The sequence below is a fragment of the Apostichopus japonicus genome, chromosome 20 (genome assembly GCF_037975245.1).
Source record: "Apostichopus japonicus isolate 1M-3 chromosome 20, ASM3797524v1, whole genome shotgun sequence".
In the NCBI taxonomy this organism is placed as follows: Eukaryota; Metazoa; Echinodermata; class Holothuroidea; order Aspidochirotida; family Stichopodidae; genus Apostichopus; species Apostichopus japonicus.
The window spans coordinates 19,828,313-19,847,302 of NC_092580.1; the positions used below are offsets into that span (position 1 = coordinate 19,828,313).

At 35.9% G+C, this 18,990-nt stretch overlaps 1 protein-coding gene across 2 annotated transcripts in view; it reads left to right on the top strand.

Annotated features, from left to right (window-relative positions):
- The window catches only part of LOC139960997 (ATP-dependent RNA helicase DHX58-like), a 33,280-nt gene extending 19,034 nt beyond the window's left edge, over positions 1–14,246 (top strand). The window contains exons 1-14 of one of the 2 annotated variants that reach the window (XM_071959766.1): positions 991–1,518; positions 3,814–3,936; positions 4,546–4,905; positions 5,757–5,945; positions 6,117–6,388; positions 6,913–7,167; positions 7,458–7,541; positions 7,727–7,889; positions 8,839–8,937; positions 9,516–9,682; positions 10,598–10,730; positions 11,940–12,176; positions 12,800–12,961; positions 13,135–14,246. In XM_071959766.1, the coding sequence (XP_071815867.1) occupies positions 4,605–4,905; positions 5,757–5,945; positions 6,117–6,388; positions 6,913–7,167; positions 7,458–7,541; positions 7,727–7,889; positions 8,839–8,937; positions 9,516–9,682; positions 10,598–10,730; positions 11,940–12,176; positions 12,800–12,961; positions 13,135–13,781 (2,709 nt within the window). In that variant the 5' untranslated portion in view covers positions 991–1,518; positions 3,814–3,936; positions 4,546–4,604 and the 3' untranslated portion in view covers positions 13,782–14,246. Of the gene's footprint in view, positions 1–990; positions 1,519–3,813; positions 3,937–4,545; positions 4,906–5,756; positions 5,946–6,116; positions 6,389–6,912; positions 7,168–7,457; positions 7,542–7,726; positions 7,890–8,838; positions 8,938–9,515; positions 9,683–10,597; positions 10,731–11,939; positions 12,177–12,799; positions 12,962–13,134 lie in introns of those variants that run through there. The other variant, XM_071959763.1, reaches the window with a different exon arrangement.
- The last annotated feature ends 4,744 nt before the right edge of the window (positions 14,247–18,990 follow it).

Here is an 18,990-nt window from a genome sequence, read left to right on the forward strand (position 1 = left end):
TTGATAACATATCAAATTTTGAAAAGATGTTCTCCTACTGCATTTTGGCATTTATCTGAAGGGGTATGCCATCTTTAGTGAAAGTCTATGTAGCAATTAATTGTGGTGCGAAACCTACACTATAGGTTACATAACACAGACATTTATACATATATATTCGAATGAATACGCGTATAAATTCGAATTAATACAACCAAATAAATCAGACTTCTGATTGAGTAATAATATATAAGAGTATATATTCGATATAATACGCGTATAAATTTGAATTAATACCTGTATATGATGTTTTTTTTTTGTCCCACGGTGTATACCGTATCTGTGATCACAATAAACAGTACGAGATATGCAAGTTAAATTCATGATAAACTCTGTTGTGAAAGACGCAGACCATACAAAGGTGACATGGAGTTCCCCTACTCTGTGCGGATTACATCACGTACTGAACACACAGGGAAAGAAGAGTTACGCAAATAGAATTTGGGACTTTCCATCATGTCGCAGCTGTCTGTGTGTATTGTGACGTGTTTAGTTGCATATCATTTGCTGTTACTTTCTACAGTGGTCATATCAATATGATCCAGGCCTAATTAGATCTGTTGTAGAATAGCCAAGATATATTTAACATCAAGCAGCAAAACCATGGATTAATGCTGTAGAAGGATGTCTCGTTAGTGATCTGTTCCTCTCACCAAGTTGCTCAGTGATGGCCACAATTTAATAAGATGCAGAAGATTGAATTATTATGCATGACATTATGGCGAAAGGATCTACACCGCCAGTGGTAATAACATTGGATGAACATCTTTCCATTAGTAGCAGTGGTACCCATAATACTTTGGAGACAGCTGATCAAAGAAAGCTTGGACGATAACTAATATGTTTTTCCATTAATGAAAATGCAATCGCACAGTACCATTAACAGTTCCAGTGCCTCTAGAGAGGAAGTTTCTCTCATAAAGGATGTTTTCAGAATAATATTGGAACAACACCTGTGTCATCGTTGCCGATGTGTGATATTTGCTTAGCGTGACCAAATGGAAATTTCCGCTTGGTCGAGGTCGGGCAGAGGTCAATACTGCCCATTTACTAGTTGCCTTTCATATCCACCTCGATTTGCATACTTATGTAATCGATGCACAATTACGTAATCGATGTATACTTGCGTATTTTGAAGTGCACATGCTTCATTCCTCTCCTGGCTCAGAGAGGCGTCGCATGTGTTTCTGTAGCACTGTTCCTTAGTATAAAGCCGCCGTTAACCCCAGAAAGCCGCCGTAAACCCCAGAAAGCCGCCGTTAATCCCTGTAAACCCCTGTACACCGCAGTTTGTCGTGCTGTTGGTTTTGCCCGGTAACGATTTTTTCACCGTGGTCTTGTTCAAACCACGCGTGTGAATAAATGGGCTAAAACATACAACAACCTTGTTCAGCTTCATTGAGCGTCGTCTCGGTGACAACCTGACTCTGGAGCCTGCATTGTTGGCAAAACTTGTTGCTGATGAAGTACTAACTTGTGGTAAATATAACAATATGTCAAAGATAGTTCTTCCTGTTGATATTAGTATATATACTTTTAAAAAATACAACGAGGCTGTAGCTGATGAAAGAAATGTCTTTATTTAGAGCTTTATATACACAAAATTCAGCCGTAAACTAATAGCACAACCTATAATTGCATTTAAACCTAAATCATACTCATCATTTATAGTGTAATATTACTCCTCGGCTATAATGCACTGTTAGGCATCAGCGTTAATTTATGATCTTCCGCTACATATCCTGTATTCCCCTTTGGCCCATCCATAAAGGTTCATGCCTCTAGTACTAAATCAGTATGGTAGAACCCTTTCCCTTTCGCTCATTGAAAATCCTGCACAGGTCACTGCTACTACACACGGGCAGCTAATAGTAACATATTAAGACGTTAGGGGACATTAATTGGCATGGGAACACTCTTACGAAAATTGCTAAATAGATTCAGGCAGGGGTTGGCATTTTCATTTAAGCCTACATTGATTGAATATATGATAACTTCCTCATCAAATAGAGTTTGTAATACTATGGTTCTGTTAGAGGCATGAGTACTATGAACTGTTTAAATATGTGACAAAATGGATGACCAGAGTATTGTCTTTGTAAGTTATAAATTATGGTGTGGTCATGTTCAATATTTATTAATTCCTTGCTTTAGCAAAGGAAACTATGTAGTCAGGTTGGCGTGTGGGTGCGCGCGCGTGTGTGTGTGTGTGTGTGTGTGCGTCTGTGACACTTGCTTGGGTACACTGTAACTCAACAAGGGAAAGTTGGACTAAACACAAACTTGGTATATAGAGCCGCCATAGTGAGAAAGTGTGCCCTATTGTTTTTGGTGCCTGTGAAGGTCATCAAAGGTCAGTTAGGGGCCAAAAACCAACATATTAAAACAAAGCAATAACTCCCATTGACAGGGTCTGACATGGTTGATATTTTGGGAGCAGTTGTGAATGGGGTAAGGGATCGTTTCCAAACATAACAGTCATGTGATCCAAGGTCAAAATAGGTCAATTAGGGGTCAAAAACTAGTAGTTTTGCAATAACCTGAGAACAAAATGTCCGTCAAGGTTGGGAGTTACGCTATTGTAATTCAGTAGTCGACCCGCATCTGGGTGACCTTTAACCTCAGGTTGACCTCTGGTGACTTGTATTAGTTTCTTGGTTATTTAAATTTTCGTAGCCATATTCGAATCTCAAAGGTACCTTCCGATCAAAATTGTCCATCGGTTGACCCCTGTGCGACCTTCGTGTGTGAAGTTATCAGAGGTCAAGGTTTTTTCTTCAATAAGTACAGTTAGGATGGTCCTACAGACTTGTCATGCTGCTTTTTGAATCAGCGTGTCAATATTCATCTGACAGTGAGGTCAAAAGGTTAAAAGTCAAATCTTGAAAAATATGCTCTTTTGGGAGCTATGGGGCCAAGAAAAATAGTTTGTCATTATTTTGATATGAGATAGAGCTCTGTGTGTTATATGGAGGAAACCAACTCCCGCTTCAATCGGACACCAGGTTCTCAAGTTATGAGGGACCAAAGGTTCGATTTGATACCTTTTAAGCAATAACATTGTGTGTGTACATTGTAGCAAATATCAATTTTCAGACAGAGTGCACATCATCAAGGGGAACATTTTTGATAAAAACCATGAGGTAATCCAAGGTTATTGAAGGTTGCTTATGTGCAAAAACCTGCTAACTTATGCTAAGTTTTGCAACAACTTCTAGTCATAATGTCTGACATTTGCTGATATATTGGGACAAGTTGTGAATGAAGTAGGGCACGTTTTGTAGGATAACTGCGATGTGATCCAAGGTCACCAAAGGTCAACTATGGGTTGACCTCCAGTGACCTGTATTAGTGTCTTTTAAGTTGATTATTTGAAGTTCCGTGGCCATATTCCAATCTAAATTGTCATATGTTGACTCTTCTGCAACCTGAATGTGCGAAGTTATTAGAGATCAAGGTTTGGTTTTGTTTTGTTAAATTTCTTAATAAGTACAGCTAGAATGATTATGTGAGTTCTGTAAAAAACAAAAAGCTCATATCAGACACCTGGTCCTCAATGTGTTCTCAAAAGGACCAACGGTTGATTTGTGATATTTTTTTGCGATAATATTGTGTGTGTACATCGGACTACATAACAATTTTAAGACAGTGCTGCTCCCTTGTAAATATTCCTTACAAGCAAGGAACCATAGTGCCTTTGGGCTCTTGTTTTACTAGTTTAGGTTTCAGTTAATTAACTTTCAAGAATTTTATCTTATTTTCCCATTTCAACAGATGAGAGTGAAGAGGTGGCGACTAAAGAGACAAATTGTGGCCATGTTGCAGGCGTGAGGTTACTGTTTGAAAAACTTCCACAATCAAGTGATAGCAAGTTTCTCAACTGTTTGAAAGATGGTGGTGAGTGAGCATGCACTGACTAAAGCCTACATTTTTTAGTTTGAGAGTCCTGTGCTTATAGTTACCACTCACTTTATGTTGGACTCTGTACATAGCAACCAGCTAATGCTCTGCAAATGTATATTATAAAGACATTGGCATTTGAAATAGAAACAATTGGGTGGTCTTGTGTTCTTGCATTGTTGGCTTATGTAAGTATAGGGATTTCATCCAGCAAAAATCCGCTGTTTTATCCTGAATCTGAAAATTGGTCCTCCAAAATGGTTGAAATATGCAAAATAATAGAATATGTTACCTGTAAATTGGAAAGCAACCTGATGTGAGGTGTAAGTAATGAGCTATTCCACTTCTCTGGTCACGTATGTGCAGTGGCTGCTAATTAAGCATTGTTAAACAGATAGTTCCGGCCGAATAAAGAATAATGAAGAAAGGAAGAAAAAGAGAGGGACAAAAAGAGAGTTTGGCTTAAATTTGGAAGCCTTTGATGATTATAGATATTTCATGTCCATCAGTCTATTCTTATCTGAGCCGGTTATAGAGGCTTATAGATTATACATGACTTGCGTTGATTTTGTTTAACTTAAACTTTCCATTCTTGACTTTCCATAGAAAATAAAAGTAACGAATTACTAGCTTCCTATATCCTAGATGAAGAAGCTATACCAGCTATGAGTGATAGCCATTTGAAATTTTGCAAAGCATTTGAGAAGATGCTTCCAAAAATGGTTTCGACACTGAGAACAGATGAAATATTGGATGAATTCGCTCCTCAATTTGGCAGGAGTGTGATCGAACCGCTCGAAGCTATGCAAGAGAGATTTGGAAATTCCAAGGCAGCATTGCATCTCTGTTTTAGTTTACTACGTTGTCCATTTGATTGGCCATCAACTTTTGTACGTGTAGTGGAAAAGTGCAGCTATGAGGAAAGTCTAGTAGAAGAGTTGGAAACTATTCTATCGACTTCGTATGGTAAGTGTGCATATCCCAGTGCAAAATTTAAGTTAAAGTGTTATTGCAATACAGCTATCCATGTTAATTGCCACATCTGTTTTGTATAATCAGTCTTTCTTAAGTTAAACGCCTTTATTTTTCTTCTTAAGAAGTGCATGAAATACTTCAATATTTAAAATTCTTACTAGCTCCCTCCAAATTGTCAATGTACCCTGGATATTGTGCAGATGTTTAGTGATTCTTGTCAGGTTATGAAACATTACTTTGGATATGAGCTGCTGATTGTATAAGTGATTAAACTGATGCTACATTACAAATCCGTATTTCTTTGCATTGAAGTAAAGTTATCTACCAGGGAACAGCCCAGCTACCGGGAAGAGACTCTTCGCTATTTCTTAGATTCTGATCTGCTAATTACTTGCTTGTCGTCTTCTGCAATCCCTTTTTTGCTCTATTTACATAGATAACCTGTTTCTTTATTTTAATTGCTAACCTGCAGGAGCAGTGCTTCGTGCGGATTGGTCAGGCTTGTCCCCTCTGACACATGCATTGCTTTTTTTGGCAATTTACAACCAGTTTAAATACCCACCAAACTTTGGTTTTGCCATTGTTAAATAACTATCCTCACATGTCGTCATAGCCAGATATACAGCTGACACGTGGAAAACATACAACGAAGAACTTTATTATATGTCGAACAATCGCAGTATACTTCGTTTTGAATCAGTTACTTCCAAAATGATTTCATGAATGGAAAGTGTGCCATTATGATAAGATTGGAACATTGCTAAACTATATTTATTTAATAGTTTTTTGTTAATTTATGAATATTCATGATATGATAGTATTCAAAACTTTATGACCTTCAGTTACAGAAGGTTTGCAGTCAGTGTACGTCAGTGATAAATCTGGAGAGCAAAGGGACTTCTTCAACACCAACAGTGAAAGTTTCAAAGATGGGTTTGCAGAGTACAAATCTCCAGGTGACATGCATGCCATCTCCATCAATGACACTGACTCAAGTTTTTCTTTAAACAGTTGCCAAAAGGGTTTAGAAAGTAAGTAGATATTGAGCATCACTGCTACGTTTAATATTAATTGTCACTTAACTGCATCGTTTGAACTGTATAATCAACTTGGGCCAAAATTGTCATTGTAATAATACATCGCATGTCAAGACAATAAACAGTCGCATTGTAATTTTTTTCAATTTTTTTCCTTCGATAAAGCCCCTACTACAGCCAGAGATGCTCAAGCTGTAGCTTCGAATTGGTGTCCATCAGAAAATACTAAAGAACAGTTCACGTCAGAGTTCCACAAAAATCTGTATGCATTTCAGCGAAAACTTGCCGAACCAGCTTTGCAGGATAAGATCAATACGGTATTGGTGTCTCCGACGGGAACAGGAAAGACTCACGTTGCTGCTTTCATTATTGATCAACATCTGAACAAACTTGAGGCAAAGCAACAGAAGGGTAGAGTAGTCTTCATAGTTCCCACAGTAAGTTATAGCAGAATACATACACATAGGAGGTAATGCTAAAGAGGAGGGGGAGGGGAAGGGAGGGGGTAATTACCAAAAGTGATTATAAGCATTAAAGAGTAGTGGAAAAACTGTATGTATGGGTAAATCTCTTGTTTTTTAAAGTTTTGACAAAGTGTTTTCAGTCACTTGTTTAGTAATTTTTAATTGACTCAAGATATAACTGGTTACAACTTTGGACAGAGATATGGAGACTATTTTGCCCCTCCTGACCTTTAGAAGACTGCTTTTTCATGTGATCACATGACTTTGAACATAAAAGAGAAGAAAAAATAACTCGCTTAGTTTCAGAACAGTGGTGATAAAGTTCTACGCAATAAAATGTCTCTTTTATACGGAGGGCTTGATGATACCAAGTTTTATATAATATTAAATGCATGTTGTGCAACATGGTTTGAAACTACGTATAGGGCCTACTCATACAAGAGAATATATCGACAGATCTACATGGTTTGAAATTTCGATAATGTTTGCTCTTTCAGATCAGATTAGCCAAACAGCAAAGAGACAAGCTGGAGGATTTGATTGGCACTAAAACCAGAGATATCAGGTCTGTAATTGGAGATAATATTGAAATCAACTGCTCACTTTTATCCATAATGAACGCAGATAATGTGTGCATCACTGTGATGACAGCCCAGGTCTTGCTGAACGGCCTGCAAGAATTCAGTGCAGAGAAGAAAGTCCACCTGGAAGACATCAGTCTGTTAGTCTTGGATGAGTGCCATCATGCGCAGGTATGCCAGAATAAAGTGATCAAATATGATTTAAAGCTCTCACTTTGTTTTAGGCAACAGCTTTACTTTTCATATCTAGTCTTTCTACAATGTGATTAAATATAATAAACTCTTGAGAAAGAAAGACATCGATTGCATATTGTAGTAAAATATTCAATGCACAGAATTTTATCAGGTAAAATGCAAAAAGAATATGTGTAATATATGTAACATTGTTTATTTATCGACAGTTTTCCATTTCTTCGCTTTTTTCCCTCTCTCGTTTAACACATATTGTGATGTATCTATAGAAGGAACATCCGTACAATAGGATCATGAAACTATATCTACAAAAGCGATTGGGCTCAGAGAAGCATGACGGACCATTGCCTCAGGTAAAGTGTCACCCAATTTTATATTTAAAATTAATTACAAAAGTAATTAATATGTGTGTTTATATACCCTCAGAAGCGCCCATCAGAGATTCCTCAAAGGAATTCTCAGTGTATTGTCTTCAAAATAATGGATTTTGTTATGTTCTTAAATCCTTTATTAATGTTCGTACATTCCTGAATGGCAGATTGTGGCAATGACAGCAACACTTGGTACTGGAGGAAGCACTACAACCGAAAAGGCAATGAACCACATTTTCCAACTGTGTGCAAATCTTGATGCTCATGTTATTCAACCTGTTCCACATCACGATGAAACTTTTCTGAAGTTTCTGAATATACCTGAGGACAGTGAGTATTTGAAATTTTCAAGTTGAAATAAAAACATTTGCACTGAATACATGTTCGTTGCACAATTCTCTTACGAAGAAATAAGGAAAAAAGAAGTTGAGCACCCAGAGCAGGAGGACACTATGCTGACATTAATAATCGTTTACTAAATTAGTGAATTAAGAGAGGAGTAACTGTCCCGAGTTGTTTTAATCAGATTTGCCACTAAATGAACACAAAAGTTGATGGTAATTAATAACATATTGATGGATAGTTGTCAGACTTGTGTGGTGTGAAGAGTGCAATCTGTTCACAGGCATTTGTTCCATATTAATCTGAAAAATCAAACCTTATAATTATCTGAAAAAATGGATTGTGTGTAATGTAGCCAAAGAAGCAGAGAGTAAAAACAGCAGTTACTTGCCTTTAAATACAGTGCATATGCAGCACTAGAGTAGTTTGCAAGCACGAGTAGTTTGCTAGCTTTTTTGCTACTTGAAAATCATCACACTAAGACTGGTTTTCTGCAGTACTGTAATAGCTGGCCGATTGCAACCACACTTTGCTTGGTTGCTCTAAGCAAGTATTAGTTGAGCATGGGCAACACCCTTCCATGTAGTGCCTATGAATAGGGGGAAATCCAGGTGCCAATGTTAAGTTAATTAGACATATATGTCACTTTACATTGACATATATCAGTTTAGTTCCATATATCACTGGTTTACCTCGATGACATAATGGCTTGCTGTAATGAATGTCATATAAGTAACAAAACAGCCATATTAAATTACCATAGCAACACGGGTTGAGAGAGAGTATGACAATTGGTCCAAGACATACACATATATGGCAGGACATTTGCATCACATATCAGGGAATACAGATGGCTGACTGCAAACAATGTTTATGATACATTTTTACAGGTTTTTGTAAATTTGTAAACTACTAAAATGTATCTTTATTTCTTCAGTTGGACCAATCACTGTAAAGCCTCGCAAAAAGGATCCATTTAGAGCTGTCCTCGAGAATGTTATGAAGAAAGTAGAAGAGAAAATGGAATCATGTATGGGTATGTCCAACCCTCTGTCAATTTTAAAACTTCCTCGTGCATTTAGGCAGGCATGTAGCTATCAGTCTACCATATTAATTTGACGATCTTAGAACCCGAGGCAAACCTTGCACAACCTGTGATAAAACAGGAAGTTATATGTGATACAGCTGAAATGTTCTCAATATATTAAATATATATTATCAATAAAGTTAAAGTTCATATATAGAGCAGAAAGAGCCTTATCATGGTTTCATATATATATATATATATATATATATATATATATATATATATATATATATATATATATATATATATATATATATATATATATATATATATATATATATATATATATATATATATATATATATACAACCATGCATGCATTGAGACGTAAATATCAAACTAATCAAACTAATATGTAGTCTAAATAAACCCCAAGACTCCCCTGAATGGGAGTTGATATTAAGGTTCATACCCATAAACTCAGTCGAGGATTGTTCTTCCCTGCCCCTCCCACCACCTTTGAAATCATGTGCATGCCACTGACCATAGAACCGACTTTGTATCATGTTTAAATGTTAAAATTGCAGATGGGTCTGATTCAGTTGGTGGTGTTCCAGTAGTTCCAAGGTATCAGCGTGATACTCAGAATTATGAAACCTGGATAGCCAATTTAAAAAACAAATGCAGAGAAATCAGAAATCAGCTGACTTCTGAGCAACACCAAACTTTGATGATATGCCTGGAAAATCTGAAGGTTGGTTGTCTATGTTTCTGTTGTATGCAATATGAAGGATCTGTCAATATTTCCTCAGAGAAGTCCTTGAAGCAAATATACCTGTACCCTTCCAAATGAACATTACATATGTCAATTGGATTTCGACATGGCTAATATCAGTGAAAGGGAAGAGGAATACCCATATTTATAGTCCATACCTGGTCATGCTAGAAATTTAAGTAAGTATGTGGCTTTTAGCATCATATGGCAACAATTGAACTGACTTTTTGGTTTAGAAAAATTTAAGTCAATACTTCAACTTATAGAAATAATCGTGACAAAATTTCATTTGATTGTCAAGCAAGTAAGGCCTATTATTCCATTTATTTTTTTGGTAAATTGAACATTGATTATGACAAAATTAATGTCACTACAGAGAGTGCAAGAGATTCCTTCTTTTTATATTCTTTATGTATTATTCATTTAGATGCTCTACCCATGTGATCATATACATCAATTTTAACTTTTCCATAGTTTTTGGTGTGAATAGAGCTTTAGCTGATATGTCTAATAAACATTCTGTCAAATAGATTTGTAATAAATAGCTTTGCAATAAGAAAAAAAAATATAGTACTAATTTCACTCAAAAATGACTTCTTTTCAGGATTATTTTGGTTGTTCTCTTGTCTTACGTTACACATGTATTGTACACATCTTGATATTATTGCATTTGGAAAGTCTTAAGTCATCTTTTTGATTGTAGAGAGGATATGCACACTCATTTGTTATTGTCTCAAATCTAAATAATTAATAGTGTCATTAAAGTAATTTCATATTAATATTGCCCATGTTTTTCCCTCTAGTGTTTCCTTGTTATTATTATTATCTGCATGTTTTTTGTTTGTTTTGTTGTTGTTGTAATTATTATGTGACAGTACTTTCAAAACCTTACAGGTGTACAATACAGCTCTGTGCATGCATCGGGATGTACGACCCCAAGATGCCATCAGGTATTTGAATCACCAAATTGAGGCGTTGAGAGACAGAACTGGGGATTGCTATGATGAGTTGGTCCAATTATTTGAAGGTAACTTGTTTGAATGTGTCATTTAACAAACCAATAAATCAATTTTGAGATGTGTTCAACATCTGTGTAAATCCATCTACCAATTTGTATGCATCACAGAAAAAATCAATAAATAATTAATCAAATCAGTCATTTTGAAGAAATTTGACACTGTTATATTTGCTTTCAATAAAAGACCTATCCAATATTCTGAAAACTGGTTATTCTTCCAGGTTTAACTGAGGAATCAATCTGTTTTAATTGTAGAATACAAACACTGTAATAATTGTATGCACGTTTCAAAGTCTTTTGCTCAAATCAACTTATTTGGGAATTCATCTCTCTGTTTATAATACCTATATCACACTGACATATATCGATCTATATGAGATTTAATTACCTAAAATTCTGTTAAATTAATGTAGGCTACTTGTTACCAGTTGTCTAACAATAAAGTAAATCAATGTACTGAAAGGTAACTGAATTCTTACTTAAGTCAACATGTTTTAAGGTATCTAATATTCTCAATCGATTAATTGCTCTGCAACACAATCTTTATTAAATTAATTTTAAATTAAACACAAGTCTGATCAATCAATTTGTTTTAAGGTATTTAACACTTGTAACACATCAATCAGTTTGGAATGATCCAAAACTGTGATAAACCAACTTATTTGAAGATACCTAACACGTTAATAGATCAATGTGTTTGTATGTACTTTGAATTTCAATGAATCAATATATTTAAAGTCAAATACTCTGATAAGATAATAATGTTTCAAATACCTAATACTGCCCGAATCTGCTGAAACTAGCTCTGATAAGTAAAGATATTTAAAGGTATAATTGTAACTATCTATGTTAAGTAAGCATGATCTAAAACTGACAAATCAATGTTTCTTGTATAGTATGTAAAGTGTGATAGCTGTTTGAATTATCTAAATCTCTGATGAATCTATATTTTTGAAGGTAGGAAACACCCTTAAAAAATAATGTATTAAACCTCTAATATTCGATTGAATTTGTAAGAACTTGCTTTTATAAATAAATATATTCGTATGTATTGACTAATAAATGAATAAATATATATAGCAACCTGATTAACCATGATATGGATACTTTGGATTATTAGAGAAATTCTATTGCGTGAATTAATGGATTTTTGTTTATTCTCTTCTAATAACCTTAATGAGATGTCTTTGTTCAATTTCTCTTGTAATTTCATTTCAGCTTCACAAGAGGCACTAACAGCTTCCATTGCCGACACTGATGCAAACCCTCTTTTAGAGAAGATCAAGGAAATGTTTCTTTCTACTTATCTTGCTAATCCAGAGTCTAGGGCTATTCTGTTTACACGGACCAGACCTTACACTAAAGCCCTAAAAGAGTGGCTCAAAGAGGACAAGGAGCTGCAGAATCTAAACTTAAATCCTGGGAGAGTAATTGGAAGTCAGGATCCAGAAATATGTATGTACATCAGAAATGCACTATTGTCAAATTACCATAGACGAGAGAATATTATAGAACGGAACATGATAATAGAACTGCCCATCTGTGATGATTTTAGTAACATACTGATACAACTTTATATGGATATGCTGCAAAAGATTAAAAGTTAAGAAAGCTTTGAATTGCTAAAGGCCGTTTAACAAGCTTACAATACGAGAGTAGATTTTAATATTCAAGGAAGATTTGACCTGGACAGCATAAATGATTTGCAAAATTTGACATGGTATTTTCACAGAAATGTGAATATCTACACTAGGTATTTATTCAGCAAACCAAAGATGATATGTAAAATGTAAACACATAATTACCGTTGCTACAAACAAAATATAAGATAAATAATAAAAATAATAAGAACAAAATATTTAAAATTTAAATGGTTTAATTTATATTGAGGTGCAGTGTCAGGGATCTAGAAAGAGGACAGGCTCAATATGATTAAAAATAAAACTCCTGCACAAGTATCGAAACAATGTAAAGTTTAATTGAATCACAAACTTATTTTATGTTACTTACTTTTTCTTTGCCTTTGGTTCAGTTTATTTCTGTTTATGAGGATGATCATTGAATTTTCTTTCATGCAGCAAAGTCCGCAGGAGATGAAACAATACGTAAATTTCGGCTGGGGGAGCACAAGGTTGTGGTTTCCACAAATGTATTGGAAGAAGGATTCGACTTACAAGCCTGTAATCTGGTCATCAGGCATAACTATGTTCCAAGTGAGACTGGTCACACTCAGGTCAAAGGTCAGTGAACATTGCAATCACTGTAAGAAGACTTTGTCATGTTAGGTTATTATTATATTTCAAATGTTAACTGCTTTCAATGTTCCAATACATCAATGTACCTTGGTTTAATCTGAGGTAAGGTGGATCTTACTTTAACTTGTAAATCAATAACTTTGGGTTTGAATCTACAGGCAGAGGAAGGGCCAAAGCAAGTAAGAGCTTTCTCGTAGCTTTAGAAGAGACAGGACAAAATTTCAAGGAACATGAGATGGATAACAAGATGAGGGAAAAATGGTCTACGAGACTTCTGGATGAAATATCAAACATGACTCAATTGGCAATTACAGGAAGAATCAAAGAACAACAGACAATCCCCCAGGCGATGTGGTCGATGGAACAACAACAACAACAAGTATCCAGAGGTGATGATCCGAATAACTTCCGCTTGGTCTGCTCAAAATGTCCGCAGGTAGTATGCTCAGGTGCTGATGTGGTATGCTTGAGAGATTCTAAGTACGTTGTGAAAAATAGTAGAATAAAAGAGGTATGCCAAATTCACAGAAAGAGAAAACCAAAATTCATTAAATCTAATGAATTCATGAATGGTAAAATTTACTGCAAAAAGTGCGCTCACCATTGGGGCAGTTGGATTACTTTTGAAAGAGTAAACCTCCCAATACTCACAATTAAAGACCTCGATATTAAAGACGTTCGAACAGACAAGGTTATCCCTTGTGGTCAATGGAGCAAAGTGAGTAATTTATTCCGCATTGACACAGTACAAACTATTGAGTTACCCTTTGACATAGCAGAAGCATCTTTACACTGTCCCGATTAAAGTTATGTACTAAAACCTAGCTAAAGCTTACAGCTAGTTTATATGTCATTACTTAGCCAGCTATAAACCTAAGCAAATTTAACATACCGTATATCACATGATGGACAAGTGGTGAGTGTAATGTTATAGATATAACAAGAAAGTGAGTGGCTACGAATATTTCCAACTGAAAGTTTGGTTTAAAGTAACTTGTTGAATTGATGTTTATGAAGTAGTTCAGGGGTATTTTGTAACGTTTCAAGTATATTTCACACAGATATGATTGGTTACCCTTACAGTGTACCAGAATAAATTTGGAATATTGTTTTGTTTCCAATTTATCTCCCTTTAGGCAATATTTGTAATCGGGAATATATGTAACTTCGTTGGAATCCATGAAGGATTGTTGCCATTTTGCAGTAATGCTAGGTACGAATGAGTGCATGTTATTTATGAGATTACCAATCAATGCAGATTTATTATTTACATTATAACTTTGGTCTAATCAGGCTAATGCAAGATCTCATTTTCCATGTCTAGGATTTCAGAATTATGACAATATTAGGTCATAGTAAGTTGATCAACAATACCATTTGTTAAGACAAAATTGCCATTGATTGTATACATTAAGAAATTAATGTCCTTTAAAAGAGGTTTGCTACTTTAGTATCAAAGTAATAAACCTTTAATAATAATTAATCCTCTTATATGCTATGGCTATTTAGAATACATATAAGATAAAATCTTGGTGTTTTTCTTTTATTTTATTTACTGCTTCTTTCTCCTGAATATTTCCATTTGCTAAATGTGATGAATAAAATAAATAAACGAAACAAGATTAAATATCAGGTTAACATAAGATTGATTTGCAAACTAAGTTGATCGATAATGTCTCAAGAAGCTCACTTCAGACTTTGCATCAGACTATGCATCCAGAGCTAAATCCATAGTTTTGTCATGAAACTTTAAATATATCTTTTTTTTTGTCACATTGAAGTTTTTTTTAAAGTAGGTAACCCTCTTTTCATTTACTTCACTGGCAGCTGTATATAAAGGTCTCTGCTTACATAAAATATTATTGTTTCTATAATGGGTGTTTCAGTGCTAATAATTTGTGAGTATTTGTGCAATTTATAACATTATTGAATCAAGAAGTTCTCATTGGCAATTTGTAACCAGATTTAATGAAAGGACTTAATACTATTTAGAGTACATGATGGTTGGATTTTGTAGGAGACATATCTTTATGCCCTGGAAATGGTTATTTTATTTTAGTAATGGTGGCAGGGTAAGAAGGGACATGACTTTTATCAATATTATGGAGTAAGGCTTTTTGACCGCAGTAGGCCAATTTAACCAGATACCAAATCGAGGTCCAGCCATAACACAAAGGACGTGTTGGACAAATACTACTTAATTGAAGCACCAAGGTGGAGGTGTGGGAAACATGCCTATATGTACAGTTGGAAATATCAAAAATAAAAAAATAAACTCATGTGGTGTTTGACTAACATGCTACCATTTAATTAATAAGTTACGAAATGATTTGCAAAGAAATTATGTAGCAATATGTACCGTGATGCATGACGTTTAGGAGAGAATCAGCCAGAATATAAGCTACAGATTGCAAGGTTAAAACCTTACTTATCGTTTGATCAGCTAAAGTCTATCGTTACTGCGTTGGTTTTATCCAAACTGGATTACTGTAATTGTTTGTATTATGGTGTTTTTCTTGAATTGCATTGGCTACTTGTGCATGATAGATTTATGTTTAAATCATCCGCTTGGCCTATAAATATCTACAAGGTTCTGCGCCTAATTAATTAAGCAATTGTATCGTTAATTCCACGCTCTCCACAGCCATTGTTCTCAAACCGAAAGCTTCGGTGATCGATCGTTCATTTGCCGAGGGTGGCCGTAAGTTATGGAACGCCTCCCACTAGAACTCTGTGTCATTGGCCTACAATTGATTCTTTTAGAAGACGTCTAAAACACTTTCTCTTTAACAATTATGATGAATACTTCATTAAATTAAACATCATATATGTTGGTTTCAACACAGCCCTGCATGTTTTGTGTTGTCCGTAAGATAGCGGTTGTGCATTCATTCATTTATTGTCGTCAAATACCCCATGTGTCTTATGGTTGAAGTAAATAAAATATTTCTGCATATCAATGACATATTTGTCTCAATCTGTTGATTTCTTGAGGATATATTTACAAAATGACTAACTGATCATTCTTTCAATTTTAAACTAGGTCTTTGTATTCCAAGTCGCCAGTGAAAGAAAACGTTTGAAAAAGACTTGAAAACTAGACATTTCAAGACAGTGTGCAAAAAACTAAAATCATGTTATTTCAATCGAGAAGAAATGATTTACATCAGCGTCAGCGTTATGTACTGTATGAGGAATCATTCTTTCAACTCATATATTCCTCACCTCTCACAAAACGAATAAAGTAATCAGTTCGTAATAATTAACATTTGGTAGTGACGAATTATTCATTCCTATACAACGACTTAAAATAGTTATTCGTCTAAATGACACTAATGTAGGACCTGCGTTGGGTCGTCACTAAACTTTTGTACTGATATTTTAATCAGTCGAATTTAGCATTTTTATGCCTATATACTGTATTGTGGCGAATATCGCCTGTAGCTCGGTAGAGATGGTACTGTAACATCTTATAATAAAGACTGATGGCCCACTATATGTTTAATGAAATAACAAACGACTGTATCCAATTGTATAGGTAACTCTCACCCTTAACCTGTATCCCTCAGTTGTATATCCCAATGCTAAGACGATATAGGAATGATGCCCTTTTTTTGTAACAATAGTTAATCTTTATGTTTCAAGTTAAATCGCCGCAATTTGATGGTAAACCCTCACCGATAAAATTGTTACGTACACATTTGTAGGTATAACGTCGAAATTTCGACATCATTGAAACTGTCAGTCTGTTTTTTTATGGGCCGGATGGGGAGATGCCGACACAAGCCGGGTCCCTATATTGACGTCTTGAATGTAAGATGGGGCATTAGACTCGGAGTATTCCTGCCAGATTTTGAAAGATCAAACCTGAAAAACCCCAACCTAATTTGACGCCAGGACTCAGGAGCACTATATATTACCAGGGGTGTATCCAGGATTTTCTAACCCGGGGCGCGAATTACTATCTAAGCGGAGCGCCACCATAGGTTGGCGCGGAGCGTACATGAAAATTTCTGGTTTTGATACCCCCTAGATCACCGGAAATGGCACTTCTCGGGCTTGACAATGACCAACCAGATGTACACTTTTGCCTGAGAACCAAGAATTTCCTATTAATTTGTTTTCATCCATAACGTTTTTGAAGATTGTCACCAGTCACACATCATGTTCGACCTCATCGCATGTCCTGTAGATCATTGCTTTTCTATAGGTGTTTCTACGTCGCGGCCCACAATACCCGAAAGCCCCACTTTTCAAGGTTTTAAGCCCATTATTTGTTCAGAATGTTGGTCAGGAAATTTTTGAAAATCCAGACACAGTTAATTTATTGGTGTACAAATATTAAAACTTCTTATAACGGCTATTATAAAACTTGGTTGAAGGTAATGAAAAATACCAGATATTTCCGATATCAGATTTCAGATATTTCGAAACCGAACACTACACGCAATGGCGTAGGAGGCGGGGGCTAGGAACCCCCCCCCCCAACCAAATTTGTTTTCCCTGAAAATTCGGGCAATATGCTGAGAATTTTAGGGCACCTACTGAAAGAAAAATAAATTGCAATGATGTAGCTTAAGGAAATGAATAGTTTAAAAATTATCTCCTTGGTAATTAAAATAAAGTTCTAAGCTTGTCCGACTAATTCGCCATTACTAATGTAAAAGAGAGTTTTGACATAACTGGACCTCCATGCTTTTTCTCTATCTACATAAGACATTTCGTTGTTTACATTAGCATCCGGTGGTATACTGCGCAACTTTTACGGACCGTACGGTACAAAATGGCATGCGATGTAATAACCGATGCTTGCTTATATGATATTGACATAAACATGTTGAACGCCCGCGAAGCGCGCGAAAAATTTTGGTTATATTTTGCGGGCAAGCCGTTACAGCCCCAAATCTAATTGGGCTCCTACGCCTTTGACTACACACATAGACAGTTTTGAGGCTGATATGATGTGATATCTGCTCTTTACTTTACAAATTCGAACAGGCGTGTATCGAGTAATTTGCCAATTGAGGGGCGAAGTCTGTAGGCAAACTATCTCAGCGTATCGCCATCATGAGTTCGCGCGAAGCGTACAAGAACATTTTGACCGAAAATGCATCCCAGATCGCCCTGAATGACACTTCCCAGGCCTTGTAAGTTGCATCTAAGCATTTCTATTTTGAAAATTACTAGCGATATCATAAAAAAATATGCTGAAGGGGGGGGGGGGGCGGTCGTCCCCTTCCCGAATTGCGTCATGTTTCCCGACGACTCGGTCGAGTTCAAGACCAGCCACAGTTGGTTATGATAGACCATATAGCATATATATAGATACATTACTGAGAGAGGAAAAATGGAAACGTCAAAATGGAGTTGTCGGTGTAAGGGGTAGGGTGAGGCGCACGTCCCCTCCGTAATCCTCGATCTGTCACTGGCTACCCTGTGTATATAATAGGGATCAGCGCTGTAATTATGACTGTTCCTCTTTCTCTTCCCGGTGTCTTGGCGTTTATCTTCTACTTTCTTCTTTTCTCCTTTTTTCTCTTTCTTCTTTTTCTTTTCCCTTCCTTCCTCTCCTCCTTTTCTTTTCCCCCTCTTTTCCCCTTTTTTCTTCTCCTTTTTCTCTCCTCTTTTTCTTACCCGGGGGGTGCGTGCCCCCAACGCCCCCCCTGGATTCGCGCCTGATTACCATGGTTCAAAATGGAAATAAGATATAAATTTAAAAAGATTCCAACAAATGTGATGACGAAATGATTATTTTACGTAAAGCAACAGTTTCTTTTTGCATATCACGAATATTTACTTTTGTAGACTTCAAAGTTCATTGTCTGGTTGTAACTGCAGCTGTGAACCTTGAAGTTGACTCTGCTTGCTATCTTCGCTATAACGTATCTAACGGCGGGAAGCACGAACCAGCGTTCCATACAATTACGTAATACATGAAATATCTCCTCCGAAGGAACAAGAACAGGCTTGTACCACTAGTAGTACGGTAGTAGTGTCAGTATTACTATAGGCCC